Source organism: Rhamphochromis longiceps, linkage group LG19 (genome assembly GCF_057381845.1).
Source record: "Rhamphochromis longiceps isolate RC_006_pf linkage group LG19, R_longiceps_female_GT1.1, whole genome shotgun sequence".
Lineage (NCBI taxonomy): Eukaryota > Metazoa > Chordata > Actinopteri > Cichliformes > Cichlidae > Rhamphochromis > Rhamphochromis longiceps.
Window position 1 is genome coordinate 24,856,458 of NC_140575.1, and position 16,974 is coordinate 24,873,431.

General features: G+C 42.0%; 1 protein-coding gene across 1 annotated transcript; it reads right to left on the bottom strand.

The window, feature by feature from the left end:
- Positions 1–3,125: 3,125 nt before the first annotated feature.
- Positions 3,126–7,562, bottom strand: col10a1a (collagen, type X, alpha 1a). Its single transcript, XM_085391233.1, has 3 exons — positions 7,497–7,562; positions 7,028–7,145; positions 3,126–5,247 (listed from the first exon to the last, which is right to left on the bottom strand). Exons 2-3 carry the CDS (start codon positions 7,128–7,130, stop codon positions 3,407–3,409), a joined length of 1,944 nt encoding a protein of 647 aa, XP_085247359.1. The 5' UTR covers positions 7,131–7,145; positions 7,497–7,562; the 3' UTR covers positions 3,126–3,406.
- Between the last annotated feature and the right edge of the window lie 9,412 nt (positions 7,563–16,974).

Below are 16,974 nucleotides of genomic sequence, written 5' to 3' on the forward strand. Positions count from 1 at the left end.
GATTTCACACATACAGAAGGCTTTTTTTTTTTTCTTTTTTGTTAATGCAATGAGTTGTATTTAGGATTCTAAGTATTTGTCTGCTAAATCCAAACTGTAAGCTAGTTCCTCAGGAGAGGGGTCTAGATCTGCCCCCTATCCTACTTTTAGAAGCCTTGAGGGGAATGATTTTCAATTCAACTCAGTTCAATAAAACTTTATTGATCCTGAAGGTTGACCCGAAGGAAATTAGGTTAAGGCTGCTGACCTTTTGCCAGTGCCATCTTACCCTTCCGACCATACATACATTACACAACATCAACATAAACTAAATTTGACAAAAGTCTTTGAGGTAATACTCCAAGATGTTAGAAGAAAACTGCAGTCCTTGTAATGAAGAGGCGACGGTCACTTATTTAAATAGTCACCTCATTTACTAAATTAGAGCAAAAGTAATGATAAATTAGCTGGTGAAGTTGGCCTTTGAGGACCTTGTTGCGTTTAAGACAGGCACATTTCTTTCCCTAAAACAAACTTAATCTGGAGTGAACCTAAAGTGAGATATGATTGCTGCCCAATAGTATTTTTAGTGATTTACCAATGAAGGAACTACACAACATAATTGTGCCACATGATTCAGGGTCAGTGGCGTTACATCCGAACTCAGTTTCTGGTTTTGGACCATAAATGATAGTGTTTGAAACAAACATTTTTACGACGTCTGGAGGTTTAGTGTCTTTCGCAAACAGCATAGACTGAATTGATGCCTGTGCGAGATTCCTTCCATGAAACCCCATAAACACCAGAATGTTTTTAAGAGTGGAGGAGAAAGCAAAACACTCCTGCAGGGTGTTTTTTTTGGCAGCACACAGCTCTACCCGTGCACATTTCAAACCCTCTATTTCCTTTGCACCCACTCTAACCTTGGACACCGTAGCTCTGGCCACCGCAAAAAGAGTGTGTTTTACACATAATACTTCTATTTCTGCTTCTTAAACTGCTTGTCCATTTTGGTCAGGTTGTTGAGAGACGTGCTGCTTCTTGTAACACCCAGTGTTCCTCACATGCTGCCATACACACATCTCTCTGCATCCTACTCAAGAACATCTGGTTCCTCTTTGCGTTGCTTCTTTCTTTCCAAACAGATGCACAACTGTATAGATAGACATACAAGGTGAACCTACTAACAAAAATATATCAAAGTAAATTATTCTTCGTAGTCTCAGCAGATAATTTTAGAGTGCGGCTTGTGGAGTCAGCCAGAGGCAGCTCTCCATCTGCGCTGTCCCACCTCATTGCAACAACCACAGGCCATCTCCAAATGGAAGTACCCTCAGATGGCAATCCCCAGCAGTTTACTTCAGCCAGCTTCCTCTCTTTTCTTTCCCTTGGGCCCCTCACCTAACCACTGTCACGCTCTTTCCCCCAAGCGAGATCAAACAGCTGCCTCCCTGCCAAAGGACCATCCCTGTCCCTCATTCCACACCCAAACTATATTCAGCACTCTCATATTGAGGCTTGCATGGTAGAGTAGCCTTTGTAAACTTTGGCTGCCAAGCAGGCAACTGGTAGCCATCATGTGGAGAGAGATTTTTTATTTAATCTATTTTAGCCTCTGTTTAGGACCATGTACTGCACTGAAGTATGTGTGAATTTTAAGCACTTTTTAAACACATATACTGACTACAAGCTGGTTAAATTGATATGATCAATGGCAAATTTGTGAGAGAATCTCAACTTCAAGGGTAGACTAAATTAGCAATGGTTGGTCTTACATAATAATAATTACTATTATTGCCTAAGAGTTAAGACTGTGTTGAAGAATAAAGGTGGTCATACCATATATTGACTTTTAAGCTTGTTAGAAATGTTCAAACTCTGTTTTCCCCTTATAAACTGTATATCCATGTATGTTTGCACATGTCTGCTGCACCTATTTCCCATTTTCTCAGCAAAATATAGAGAAATGAGGGGCGGCTTTTGCACAGTGCTGCATGTAGTTAATACTGTGCACAGGATACCAATTTATGGTGATACATTTAACAAAATGACCACAAATGAATAGAAATACATCATTATGTACATTATATATAATTATATAAGTTACATTACACTGAGGACAGTAAGTCCAACAGTAATGTTGGTAGGAAGATCCATTTTATAGTACCTGATACTTCCACTTCACATTTGTCAGCCAAAATTTTGCTTACAAAACCCATATGAGTGCTTAAAATTAAAACGTCTTGTTACTAACAAATAATGGCATGGTAGTCCAGTGCTTGGTTTGAACCTGCTGGGTGATTAGAGCCTCGCTGTGGATTGTTCATCTTATCCCTGTGTCTCTGTGGGCATACCTGTCCATGGTACGCCCCGCCTTTCTGTGGTAGTCAGCTGGAATAAGCTTCCATTAAGTAGATGAATGCATGTTGCTGACTTAAGATGCTTCATCTTAGGTAACTTTAGTATTAATAATATTTATATTAAATTACTTTTGTATTTTTTCACAATAACTTAATCTTGTGTTGAACCTGTCACAGATCACAATTATAACTTGATTTCTTGTTTTAATTTATGAATCTGCAGGAAAACTAAATTGGATTAGGGTTTTATTTTTTTACAGAACTCAACCAGTGCTCACAAAATACTCAAAGTGAGTTGACTCTTATGACTGTGTGTCTTCTTAAGCAGTTTTTGTGTTGTTTTATGTGCCTCTAACTGAGTTCTTTTTTAGTTTTCAAATTAAATGAGCTGCTAAATAAAAAAAAAACTTCTGATACAGAACATTCATTAAGACATCATTTATTTTGGTCATTATGGTTTACATGACACAATGTATGTCCAGGGATACAACGATGTTGCTGTTAAAACAGTTTGTGTTTCCATGACAGCATTTTGGTGACTTATTTCGTCATAACGGTCAATTTGACCATTACCATTTCACAATATATTCAAGTCACATTTAGTACAACAGGTTGCACAGAAAAAAGTATTAGGGTACTTTTAATAAGATTATTGGTAACCCAAACAAAAAAACTGAAAGAAAAAAAAAACAAGGTTGTATAAAAACAAACAAAAGCAGACAAACACTAAATTAAGAGTCACCAGTTGAAGTCAGTAAAAGGAACAGAATGGAAAAGAAAAAGTCAGGACATAACACAGTTTAACATCTCAATTTCACATGCTGTCTCCATTAAAATCTCACTGGTAACATTGTGGATTGCTTACCCCACCCCTGATCACCTGTGTTCATAAATTAGTTTTCCTTCTTCTAAGCACCTATTTCTTGTAGTTTTCAAGTCGAGATGCAACTATTTCTCAAAAATGGTGAACTGCCTGTCTGTTAGGTTGAGGAAAAACGAACAGGGAGTTTAGTTTGAGAAATGGCAAATTTAGTTGGTTGGCTTTCGGAAACTACTGAATCAACGTATCACGTTGAAGCGATGAGGAACCCAGAGAAAGAGCAGTGGACATTCTCTGCAGCAAAGACGCCATTGGCCTCATCGTCAGGGATCTGGACGTAAACTGTATCCTGCTCATCGAGCAAGAGGACAGCACTACCAGACATCTGGTCAAGGAAACCCTTGTTGTACTCATCATAAGTGAACATAACAGGCTGGCCATTCTTGTACAGAGCCACCAGGGCATGAGCTCCATTGACATGGATGCTATAAGAGAAGAAGTACACTCCAGGAACCTGGCAAGTGAAAATGCCTGACTCAGGGTCATAGTGATTCTCAGCATTATACACTATGTGGTCAAATTTAATGGGGCTGCCAGCAGGAGGGTAGGGGGTGGTCAGAGCTGCAGTGAAAGCAGACATGGGGGACTTCACCATAATCTCGCTCACACCCATGCCCTTGCCCTTCTCAAATACAACCTCACCTGGAGGGCCAGGGGGACCAGGAGGGCCAGCTGGGCCAGGTTCTCCATCAGAGCCGGGCTCACCAGGTTGACCAGGAGGACCCTCAGGTCCAGTGAGACCCTTAGCAGCCAAACCAGCGGGGCCAGGGGCACCAGGGAGACCTGGGTGTCCCTTGAGGCCTGGAGCACCAGCGGGACCTTGAGGCCCAGTAGGTCCTCTTGAACCTGGTGCACCATCTGATCCAGAGGGACCTTGCTCACCTGGGCGACCAGGATGACCTTTGGGTCCAGCAGGGCCTGGGATACCTGGGGCTCCTGGGGTACCTGGGGCACCTCCATTTCCTTTTTCACCTGTGGGTCCAGTTTCCCCTCTGGCCCCAGCAGGACCAGCTGGTCCTGGGTAACCCTGCTTACCTTGGAAACCCTGTGCTCCCTGATCTCCCTTGTTTCCCTTAGGTCCCTGAGGACCAGTTGCTCCTGTGTCACCTTTAGGGCCAACAGCACCAGGTGCACCTGTGAAACCTCTTTCACCCTGAGGTCCAGTAGGACCAGTTGGGCCAGTTGCACCAGTAGCACCAGTATATCCAGTTGGACCTTGCTCACCCTTTGGGCCTGTAGCACCAGTGCTACCTGTAGCTCCCCTTTCTCCTTTCTCTCCATTTGCACCTGGCTTTCCATATCCAGGCACTCCAGGGGCACCAGTGGATCCAGTAGGTCCCTGGTTGCCTTTAGGGCCACTTGGACCAGGCAGACCGGGGGCACCATTCTCACCTGGTTTACCTGGAATACCAACACCTGGGGCACCGGTGTGTCCTTTAGGTCCCTGAGGTCCCATGGGACCAGGGGCACCATCGCTACCTGGGCTACCTGATTTTCCTGGCTCACCTGGGGAACCTGGTTTTCCTGGCTTTCCAACTCCAGATGAACCTGTAGCTCCAGGTGGACCCATAGGCCCTTCAGGTCCTGTCTCACCCTGAGGTCCAGGTGCTCCCACCCCTCTATCACCCTTAGAACCTGGCAGTCCAGGGATACCTGGATGTCCTTTCAGACCAGGCTCTCCTCTAGGTCCCATTGCTCCAGGAAGACCTGATGGTCCAGGCTTGCCAGTAGCAGAGAGGCCAGCAGGTCCAGGGCTTCCTGGTGATCCAGGGACTCCCCTAGGTCCTTGAGGGCCAGTGGCTCCAGTATCTCCCTTCTCACCAGAGTCTCCAGGCCTGCCAGGTTTGCCAGGACCACCTGGAGATCCAGGTTTACCAGCAATGGAGCGGCCAGGAGATCCAGGGGATCCGGGAGGTCCTTGAGGTCCAGCATAGCCTACACCATTTTCACCTGGTGGGCCAGGAGGGCCAGAAGGTCCCTCGGGGCCTGGCTCACCTGGAGGACCAGGCTCACCTGCCACTGACACCACTGTGAAGAGTTAAAGAGAAACCATCATTAGTTCCATTAGCAAACAACAAAAAAACAAAAACAAAAAACAAAAATGGACACAAAGTAACAAAGTGAAAGAAATCTCTGTGTGTATGTTCAGGATACCTTAAGTCTGTGCATAAAATTCAACCACTTATTTCAAATTAGGGTCTGTTTAGGATGTTCAGTAACTCTGACTGCATCCCATTCAAGGGACAAGTGCTGGGTCATGGATGTTCTGGCCAGCTCTCAGTGCTTAGTGTGTTTGAGTGTGCATCAGTTTTGCAGCGTTCACAAGCAATATGACTTTCAGCAATCAAATATGAGCTGAATTTTAGCTTTTAAGAAAACCTCTCTACATAATGTTCTTCATTTTTTAAAATGGCTGAAACATGATCGACTAATTGATCCAGAAGGCGGGGCATGTTTAACTCTAATGAAGCAATGGTCTAACTTGTGAGATACGCCCACATACAACTCACCTATTGATGTACAGATATTATAAGATGTTACATGCATATTTTATTTTGAAGCAACCCCTTATAAACAGATGCATGTTTAGTATTATTCTAATAATTAATTTTAATACAGAAAAAGCATAACGTAAAGAAATATGGCTGCATGTAACCTGCTGAATGACTATTTTTAATACAAAGTACAGGTTTCAGATTTTAATGAGAGCCTTATGATTTGTTTAGGAGCTACTCAAGCAAAATAAGAGGGAGCTCTTTTTTATTTGCTGCCTTAATGTGGTCACATGGGTTTGAGTGTAAAAGGCTCACTCCTTGGCTTATTCTGATTTAGTTTGGATAAAGCCAAACAGATGTTTCTACTTTTGCGTTAAACAGGCGCACCCAAACAAACCACACTGCTGGGTGACTGGACTTTAATTGTCAGTGTGAAACTAAAAATAACCCCATAACAGCTACTTTCTCAAATAGAAACAGCAATGAGCTGATGACACAAAAGCGACACTTCACATTTTGCACTGCGTTTGGGAAACACACAACCTCTCTTTTTGTGTTTGGCAAAATAATAAAAAGAAAAGAAAATCAAACGTAACTCATGTTAACAATTAAATAAATCGCTTGCTTAACAAATAGAGCGAATAACTCTGCCAGATTGTAAACAGAATTAAAGTGCCTTCCTGTGAAACGTGCGCAAAATAGAATAAAATAAAGTAATAAAACTGTTGCTAATGTGAATAACTCGGCTCACTTAGTCATAAGGGGTCGCCACAGAGAAAAGCTCCGCCTGTTCGATTCCCTTCTTAACAGGATTTTTTTTATCTCCTCCAGGGATCTTTTGCTTGTTTGGGGAATGTTTAAACCACTGCACTACGGAGCTAGCGCTTTGGGTGAATATAAGGATACAAATATACAGGAAATGCTACAAAAACTACAGAGGGAGATTTAATCTGGTGATTTAGAGGAAAACAAAAACCTGCAAGCTCTGCTTCGTGCAAATAACCTGCAATTTCCGGCCTCATTGGAGAGGCATGCAACCTGTTGTAGCCAATCAGAGAGCAACACTGGCCCAGAGCAAGGTGGAGTTCAGCTTTCAAAGTAAAGTGCAGCTGTGCCTATCATCTGTCAGGCTGCTTACGGTACCTCTATTGGTCAAAATAGCTATCCCCCTCACTGAAGGTAAGGAAATCCTGCCATACAGTGTTGCTCAAATAAGACCAACTTTATGGAAGAAGATCTCCCATAAAGTTGATAGGCTGTTCGTGAAGCTCACAAACTGATTGAACACAGGGCGAAATGATGCGTATTCTTACCATGGCTCTTCACAGGCATCACCTTCCTCACTACGTAACCCTTTCCGTGGGCTGCTGCAGAGGCCACCACAAGGAGGAGGATGGTCGCTACACGTATGTCCATCTTGCAAGGTCAAACCTGCAATGGAGGAGGAGAAGAAGAAGAAAGTCAGTACATCTGTTTTCAAGGTATAAAAAGTGCCATCAAGCTTTAGTGTTTGTATTAGTGTGAATTTTAGAGAGCCTGAAAACTTTTCTGGTACAAGAACATGCTTTAATCTTTCTTACAGAAACAATACTAGACAACAAATAAGAACAGAAAGCACAATTTTCTATTTCCACACTTCAGGCTCATGTATTACAAATGAAGGTAAAAGGCAGCAGAAGTTGCTCTATTTTTCTCCAACCAGTCACAGGAATGACTGAAGGCCCACACAAAGCCTAGATGTTGACAGCACTCCCCTAGAGATAGAGAGGAAATTTCACATACCAGCATCCAACGAGAAGAACCAAACTCCTCAGCACCAGTGAGCTCCCGGTGCTGCTGTATATCCTTAGGGTAGGAGCACAACTGAGGATATGCTGCCCTCCAGTACAATGATGTGGGTATTTATACCATATCTACCCTGCGCATCATTAAAAAAAAAAAAAAAAAGCCCCCACCACTCAAGTACCTCCCTCCTCCAGCTAGGCTGTAATTAGCAGAAAGATCTGCCCAAAGCGGGCATGTTACATCAGGGTTCCTCCATGTCTTGAATATCCAGACACATGATTATCACTTATTTCTGTCTTCTCCTGAACTATAAAACAATAAAAAAGTATACTTTTGCAATGGACAAAAACAATCTCAACGAGAGCAACAAGGACACCTTTCATTTTCATCTTGGTTACATGCATATGGCATTTTACAGGAGGCATTTAAAAATCTGCTCTGGACATGTTTATGTTAAAATTCCTCTTTCTAAATATGAAAATATCTTAAGGTAGTCAAAACAGACAGCTACTGTAGGTCTGTAACGGCACCTGTATAGCTTCACAAAGCGTGCTTTGAGGATGTATAGTGCACTATATGTCTCATCTCCAAATTTACATCTTGTCCAGCCGACTGGTGAAACTTGTCTTTACCTGTGCCGTCTGTCTGGACACCTCTATGCCTGCATGATAACATAAACAAGGGAAGTGGTGGGGAAAGCTTGCCTTCATGAAAGGTACAGTAGCTTTTGTGGAGTTTGACTGAAATGAACTAAAAATATTTTTTTCACTGATGTGAAGGCGTCATTTAAGAGATTCGTATATTTAGTTCAGTACATTTCCTGGGTATTATTATTTGGTCAGCTTGTTATGTGACTAATAGAGGACAAAGTAGATTTCATTTCAGCCTCTATTTCAAGATGAACACTTTTTCTTAACTTGGATATTTTTGTATGTGTTTCACCCTCAAAACAGCTAATAAATCTATATAAAGAGCCACTGGGAAAGGCATTTGGGCTTGTTTCTGTGCAGTCTTGTAAATGCACTCTAGTGTAGTAGTGTTTGCTACACTAGAGTTCACTACTCCTGTTTAAACACCAGAGGGCAGGTTTTACTGAGGTACAGCACCTATCCCTGGAGTGAGGTACCGCTGCTGTAGAGAAGGGGCCATGCTCCTGTGGTCACTTGTTATTTTTGGCCGCCTCAGTGCATCATCAGAGGTTTCAGTCCTATCCCTACAATAAAAGCTAGTTCCTGTCAAAATGTTGTATTTCCTCACTCCTGTCCTCCAGTATTATCCTCCCTCGCCCTCACCCTCCACCTTGTGTTGCTTACTTTGAGATGTTCCAACTGTAATTTCTCAGTTTCACCCCAGCCACATAGGAAATGCATACACCCAAATAATCACATGTTCTCAAACACACAAGTAGCCATAAACGATGTGTAGGGTAGTCCACGGCCCATCCCAAAATCTCCTTGGTGAATGGCGCAGCCAGTTATGGCACATGTTCTTCCTGTGTTCTTATAATGTATATACATACTGCTGACAACATGTGTATATTTGCAGAAATGATGATGAACTGCGTGATTGAGGGCTTCAAAATGTTTCTACATAAGGCGTCTATACTACATGTGACCGTGACTGGCATCTTCCACCACATATATAATTAAAGATTCTACAACATGGGTTGTTGGAACCCCCTTTTTAGTAAATTAGACCAAATTATCTGCAATTTTCCAAAGTGCTACCTTCACCCGGCTCATATCACTTAATCACGTTTGGCAAGTATTGTTTAAGTTCACTCTTGCTGTCAAATAAAACGTAATATAATTTGCGATCTTCATTTTCAAATATTTGAAATTTTGCTCATGAAAGAGTTGGGAGTGATAGCTCGCGGCAAAGGTGTAGACTGACTACCAGAGGCAGTAAAATGATAGAGAGAAGTTACATTGCATTTACTTGAAGTGTGTCTCAGTTGGAAGGAGCAGAGCACTTAAGCCAGTTATCACTACTGGAAGTTTTCCTTTTGAATGTGCATGTTTAGTCTTGCTTCATCAGCTTTGGAAAATCAGGTTTCTCCTGCAAATATACAGCAGAAGGTTTCTATTTTGATGAAATTACTGGTGAATGCCACACCAACGCCACATCAGTGTGCCACCAGTTTTGTTCTATGTATTTTTTTTTAAGTTATGCTCTATTATTTTAAAATCTCTTTATGCTTGTGCCCTAGGAGGAGGCCGAGGCTTTCCGGCTTTAGTCAGATTTAGATGAAAGAACAGAGCAAAGGAGGGTGGAGTTAGGATTTTGTATGTTTAGGTTCAGATCATTTCAGTTTATGTTTTTTCAAACAAGGCAAAGCCAATGCGAAAGAGGCTCTCTGTTTTTAGTCTGTTGTTCTGAAAACAATGATTCATCTCTTTATGCATGAAAAAAAACTCCCATCATGCATTTGCATGTGAAGCGACAGGAAGGCTCATGCTGCGCTTTGGAACCAGAGCTCATTTTGGCTTGAGGAAGACTTGAATTGACAGTGCAATTTTGATGTTGTTTATAACCTTGCAGCATATATTTTTTTTGCTTTTCTTAACACGCCACTGCACTTATTCGAGAAGGACGCAGTGTCCTTGTGCCTTCTAGCAGCTGAATTGAAGGCAGTGAAAAGTACATGGCAGAGCTCTATCTGCTCTTCTCATTACTTCGCCGCAGCAGCTTGATGTGGCTGGCAAGCCTCATTGTAATAACCATTAGGAATTAGGTTAACGGCCTTCAAACTTGAGGTAGTGACGTCGCTTCGTGCTTATATTCCTTGTGAGCCCCCCACTGTAAAACACACACATGCTTTCAGTTTTGTGTCACTTTGTACCCTTGATATGTGACATCAAATATTTTTTTTACTGAATTTAGAAAACAGAGAAAACAGCTAATTATGCACACGCCCAAAGTCACTGGGAGCAAGTGAAAGCTGAATCGCTCCTTGTTTTAAGATCGCACAGATTTTATGGCTGTTTTTCATGTAGTTTAGTGACAGCAGTCATTTAAGGAGTCATTTGAGGTACTTCTTGAGTATTTGCTTTTTTGGTACTTCACTATCCAATAATTATTGCAGTATTTATTTCACTATATTTGTCTCACAACTCTTGTTAGTAGCTTTGCAGTTTCAGATTATTAATGGAGTCATATGTCAATGCTTTTTTATTGCATAACACAGGGATTCATATATACTTTTTTTTTATTGCTGCTAGTGTCCAATCAGAAACTCTTATTTTGGAGCATAACTCTTTGTAGATTCTTCATATGCCCCACAAAACAAACATGGGCTGAAATAAGGATAAAAACAAGCATGGGAAGCCATGACAGGGCAAAGTTTCTTGCCTGACCCTTCTGCAGAGGACATGAACTGGCATTTTGAGGCCTTGCATGTTCTTCAGGCCTTCATCCGTATCTAACAACAGCCTGTGGATTTCACTAAAATCCTCAGAGAGTAGCTGGACAGCATTACTGGCAATGCTGGTGATGTTTGTGCCTGTACTCTGCAATGATAACAGTATTTGAGGGAAAGCTTTTCGCATTTTGTTTCTCTTTCTGTGCGCTCCACTGCCTAGGAATCGATGTTTTTGGTTTCTTCGACATTCTGGCCGAGGCTCAACCCACACCCAGCAGAGGCACATAATTGGTGGTTGATGTAAGGGGGCCCGGGCCGAGCACGTGAGTTAAAGGCTAAAGATACACCATCACTGCTGGGATACAAATTTAATGTTTCAATAAACTCCACGGACCACTAAAAACTACTTTAAACTTTATGAATGGCAGCCTTGACAGGGGCCTATGTGAGTGATTGGTGGGGAAATTATAGGGTCCTGAAAACAAACAGGGACCCAAATGGTGCCGGAAGCGTAAAAGTAACTGAAAAATGGCAGCGGTAGCTTTAGAGACGAGAGCTGGTGTCTGGGAGGTCACCAGTTTGAAATCCAGAAAGGCAGAAAAACTGGGGGGATGAATGAGAAAGCGCCTGTTGGGTGTTCTTTGACAGATGCCAGGTGTAAACGCATGTAGCTGCGTGTTAACATGAAAGCTTTCCTCAGCCAGACACCGCATGGTAATCTAACGTAAATTCTTTTGACTTTAGGGTGTTTTACCCCCGTAAACACACTACATTTGCTGTGTAATTAAGCCGATAAGTTGGAAATAGTTTGAAATTTGTGCTCACTGCCTGCTTGTGAAGGTATCGCCGTTCTGGCTGTTGAAGCTGGTGCTAGACGCACTTCTGAAAATGAGGACTTGCTTATTGCCAGTGAAGCGAGTCGAATGCTACTTGATTTGATTGCTTCTGTTTCCATAGTTCAGTATGCTGTATGTTTACTTATAGAAAGGTCTGACTCAGCTGTCATTTTCGGGCAGCTTTCTTTAGTTTTGCAGAGGAAATCAGGCCTTCAGAAGTGCAGCAGCCAGAAACTAATTGAATGAGTACTCAGCCAGACAGTTTATGGGGTGCTACAGGGCACCCAATTTACTTCAAAGGTAAAAAGGTCATAAGAACATACAGATATTTTTCACATGCTTGTTGTGTCCTCAAGCGAGGAGGCGATCTTTGCTCGTTATCGTTTTTATCATGAGGTTGTTTTTTGGGGGATTGAAACAAACAAACGGTGAAACAGAGGACAGACTGCTGAGACTATCTGTTTACTGTGGGATCATTTAAAGATATCAAAGCGAAATAAAACGACCTTAATGGGATTTTCAGCGCTTAAGCATAGGTGGCAGAGTCCTGTATTTAAGGATAATGACTAATCCGCTACATCGTGCCTGTGAAAATTTAGGGTTTCACCGTCTGTATCAGTGAATGCAAGAGAATCTGTTAGAGTGTGTGTATGTGTGTGTGTGTAGGAAAGTGCTTGTGAAAGGCAGGAGGAGCAGAGGTGGATTTATTATTTATTTGTCTTGTCTGTTCATAATCACATCTGAGTTGAACGTGTGGTGGGGGAATGACACTTTGTGTGCTTCAAATCCAGAGTGACAACCAAGAACCATGTTTACACAACACAATGTCACCTCACTTGCTGGAGCAGATTGTTAGCACTGCGCCATAATGACCGCTGGAGAGACAAGACACGTGTTGTTTCTGTACACTATATTTGGGAAGAGCCATGTCTGTCTCAAAATAAGTGTTGGGGCTAACCTGTGAGTTAGCACCCACACAATTCACAAACCTTATATAAAGACACAGCCACAGGAAGTTAGCTAGAGTTTAATGTACAGCGTGTCCAGAACAATGCCGGGGCCGTGGCTCCATCGCTGTGGTTTTGAGGTTTGTTTTGCTGGCTGATGAACCCTGTGTGGGTTGATACTTTGACTGGGCCTGAAACAGTAACCCTAACTGTGTCTAAATGGGAACGAGTCCACATTATAAAACACTAACAAACAATAGTGTGCTGTCTACTTTCTATAAAATATAGTTGCAGTAAAAATAATAGTGCACACAGAGTTTTCTCCTTATAAGGTTTAAGTTTGTTATTTGGTTTGGTTGATTCGTGATGAAGTATTGACCTGACACAGTGTCTGCAGGGATAGGTTTCAGCCTCATGGTGAACCTGAGTGATGTATGGATGGATTCGACTGTTCCCTTTAGAGGTCGCCACAGCGGGTCATCTGCTTCCATCTCACCCTATCCCAGCATCCTCCTCTGTCACACAAGCTTCTCCTGTTCCTTCACTACATCCTTGAATGTTTTCTGTTCTTCCTCTTTTCCTTCTGTCCGGCAGCTCTATCGTCCCAACATTTAAAGTTTCTATTCTCACTAACATACTCCTACCTTTCCTTCCCTCATGCTGCCTTACAACATACCTTCCCTTCTTCTCCTCCTCTGTATTCGGCCAACAGTAGCATAGTTTCCACCATCACCGTCTTGGCCAGCAGCACCATTTATCCTTGCTTGAGACCAGGACTGGGGGCACACTGGATAGTGATTTGCAAATGAGTTTTATATTGTTTTGTACTGTAGGCTCAAACTTATTAAACTGGTTATTCCAGTTTTTTTATACACAGTCTTTTGTAACGGCTTCACCCCCTTAGTTGCTCTGAGTCAGTGCAGCATTGGATCCGAGTTATGTCATTGTGCTTTGTTTATTTTATTGAGTTTTATTGTTTGTAATTGGAAAAGAAAAAAATAAAGTCCAATCACCAAACGGAAACTGACACATCATAAAAACCAGTAATGAAAGACACACACTAACCTCTGCAAAATATTATAAAAACGACAAATATGCAGCTGGTTTGTAAACTGAACTCAGACGTGACCAAAAATCTGAAGCGTTGCCATAAAAAACCAATGTGAAAGTATTCAGTTGGCTGGCTATTTGAAAAACAGTTATTCAGACGAATGGCTCGCTGCAGATGTTTTGGAGTTTGTTGTTGGTAATCCACAAACACAAGAATATCCCAGAATAAGTCAGGAGGAGAACACACAAGCTGGCAGTTGGCGTCTCATTGTGTTTGTTTAAGGGGGTTTTGGGACCAGACTTTATATTTGCAGAATATTTCGAAGAGACGGGCCAAAGGTGGATCCAAAAACATTTGTATTGAGTGAGTTTGTCCAGAGCTTTACATGGGCCGGGACTGTGGAAATGGAAAGCTGTCTGACACAGCAAGGGTCCGAGGTATTTCTTCTTCAGTGTATCGTTTGATCGCCTACTATAAAGGAAAATATAGTGCATTAAACTTGCCTAACCACAGGTCATGTGAGACCGTCCCTGACATTTAGACAAAACAAATCTGTAGTGAAACTGTAAGAGAACTTGTAGCCTAAAATAGACAATTCTGACTAAATGTCCACATTTAGTCAGAATTGTATGATGTAGTGCCCGTGTCTGCAGTTCTGCATGATGCTGTGAAATTACAAGCAATTTAAACTTTTTTTCCTGACAAAAAACATGGTTTAGTACATCTTTAAAGGAGCTATTAGACCCAAATTTACATGAAATGAGCTGTTGAAACACCAAATGCTTTGCAGGTAACTTGGAGTTCAAGATGCTGTACAAGGAATATGCACGCTTAGAACTTAGAGGCATATAACATTTTTTGTGCGCTTGTACATAAAATTCTTACTTGCGTGACTAAACCTTAGGTGCCTGCTGGGAGGACTTGTAGCCGAGCTTCTGTGACATCCAGCGGATTGAAGCTAAGGAAACAGGATTTTATAATCTTCTTGGAGGGTCTAGATGATTTATTTTTCCTACAGCCAGTAATACATCCAGCATTGCAAAGCAGAACAAGGAGTTTGTCATTTTGTTGAACCATCAGTTTCGCTTTGGAGAGTCGAGTTCACTGTGAGGGCTTGTCCCCTCGCGAGCAGAGCCAAGTGGTCTTAAACACAGAAAGAGTGTGAGTCATTGTGCTCTGTAATTTAGGCACACTGCAGCTGTCTTAAGTGACCACGACTGGAGACCTGTTAACCGGCCCGATCCACATGTAAGACTTTCCTTTCCTGTTAACGTAATAATTATAATGTCACTTCCAGCTCTCTCCCTCAATTGCAGCATGTATAGCTTTAACTGCAATGACAGCTTGCTGCAGAATCTTTCTAGGACAGGCCTGATGACTATTTTGGGTTTCTGACCTTCTTTCCCGACAAAGAGCCTCTGTTAATCTCTTCTATAATCTTTTTTCTGGATAATGCATCTACTGTAAATACTATTTTCCAAGGTTATGGGCTTTTCTCTTAAACCCTGTAAATATATGTCTTCCTCTATGGCAGTGAGTTGGAGCTGGACAGTCAAGTGGCACAAGGTGAACTGCTAACTCGGCTGAATGGGACACATAAGACTTAAAAGACTTTCCAATTTGTCTTTTTCTCAGCTATTTACGGTTCTGTATTTCAAACAAAATCTCCAAATGTGGAAGTCTGAGGTCCTGTGGTGAAGGAAGAGAGAATTACAGTCTTAATACTGCTGCGCTTTTTCTGCTACAGTGTTTACATTGGTCTAGTCACTTTCTGGTTTGCAACAGCATGTGGTTGAGTAAAACTGTGGTTGTTGCTGCCGCTGCTGTTTGAAACCCATCTTATTCCAGACAGACAGGTGGACTCTGTCTGGAAACTCTTGCAGTCGCATTTAGATGGCAACAGCTTTCTCAAGTGGCTTTCTAATAAAGGGATAGAACATTTGATCAGACATGTTTTCCCGTAAATGGAAAACCCCCTCACTAGCAGATTGTGCTGCCACGTGCATGTCACTCAGTGTGCCAAAACTGGCCATTTTTAGGTGGTAAGTACTCGGGCAGTGAATGTTTATTTTATTTTCAGCCATCTGACTGGTTTTTATAAGGTCAATTTGTGCATTTATATAAACACAGATTACTTTCTAATAATTTGGGGTATATTGGTATATACTGTACTTAATTTCACAGGATCACCAAAGAAAGCTAGTCGCAGTGTGCATCTGTGCTGTGCTCAAGCACAGACTTTAAACATATCCTAAATAAATTAATGCCAGTAATGATTAGTAAACTTTTGCATTTTTGCATAATATACAGTGTAATATTAGCATTTTATTTAGTGCAGTGTTTCTGGCCTTACTGCTAACTCCTAAAAACTAACAGTATTTCTGCTCAATACTTTCCTGTGCTCAGGAGTTATTAGATGTCGTTGTCTGTCTGATGCAGAACAACAGTGTGAACAGCTTTTTCCAAGTTTTTACAGCGTTTGTTGAAACTGGAAACAAGTCGATAAGAGTGATGTCGTCATAAAAGATGAACAAAGGCATCATGAGATCATCTGTTTCTTGGGCTTGTTGTTTTGAAGCCTTTAATTTGGCATTTTGGCCTTCACCGTTTTGATGTTTTGCAACTCGATGCCATGAGTAGGTGGTGGGTGGTGGATTTGACTGACAACCTGAGACCACTGCACGCTCATTTGGTAGTGATTTGTCAGTCATCGAGGAGCCACACCATAAAGCCTGTCCTGCTTTATTGTCTGGTTTGCTCTCAGTGGCACAATAATTTACGTATGATGCTGTATTGAAGGAGTCTTAAAACTAACAGCTGGGACCATGCAGTTACTTTCCTGTAGACTTCTATACAATCAGAATTCTTTTTAACAACTGAGGTCAATCCCTGCTGGCCATTCGGTTCATGATGATAGTATCACACACTGTTGTTGCCGATTTGTCAGCTACTCAACCATAATGAGAACATTCTACCACATCCCAAAGGTGCTCTATTGAATTGAGAACTTGTGACTGTGGAGGCCATTTAAACACACTGAGCTCATTGTTAAATTCAAGAACCCACTCTGAGATGATTTGAGCTTTGTGGCAGGCTCCAGCAGCCATCAGAAGATGCCACACTGGTCACAAAGGAATGGGCATGGTCAGCAACAATGCTCAGGTAGACCATGGTGTTTAAATGCTCATCGTTTGCCAACAATATATCCCCCACTCACACCACTGAAACTCCATTATGCTTTTGTTTTGCATTCAGAGATGCTCTTCTGCATACCTTGGTT

Bases quoted from the DNA above. Each gene is read 5' to 3' on its own strand.
- col10a1a (XM_085391233.1), bottom strand. From the start codon at position 7,130: ATGGACATACGTGTAGCGACCATCCTCCTCCTTGTGGTGGCCTCTGCA. The intron at 5,248-7,027 runs GTAAGAATACGC...AACTCTTCACAG, and splicing joins GATGCCTGTGAAGAGCCATG to TGGTGTCAGTGGCAGGTGAG.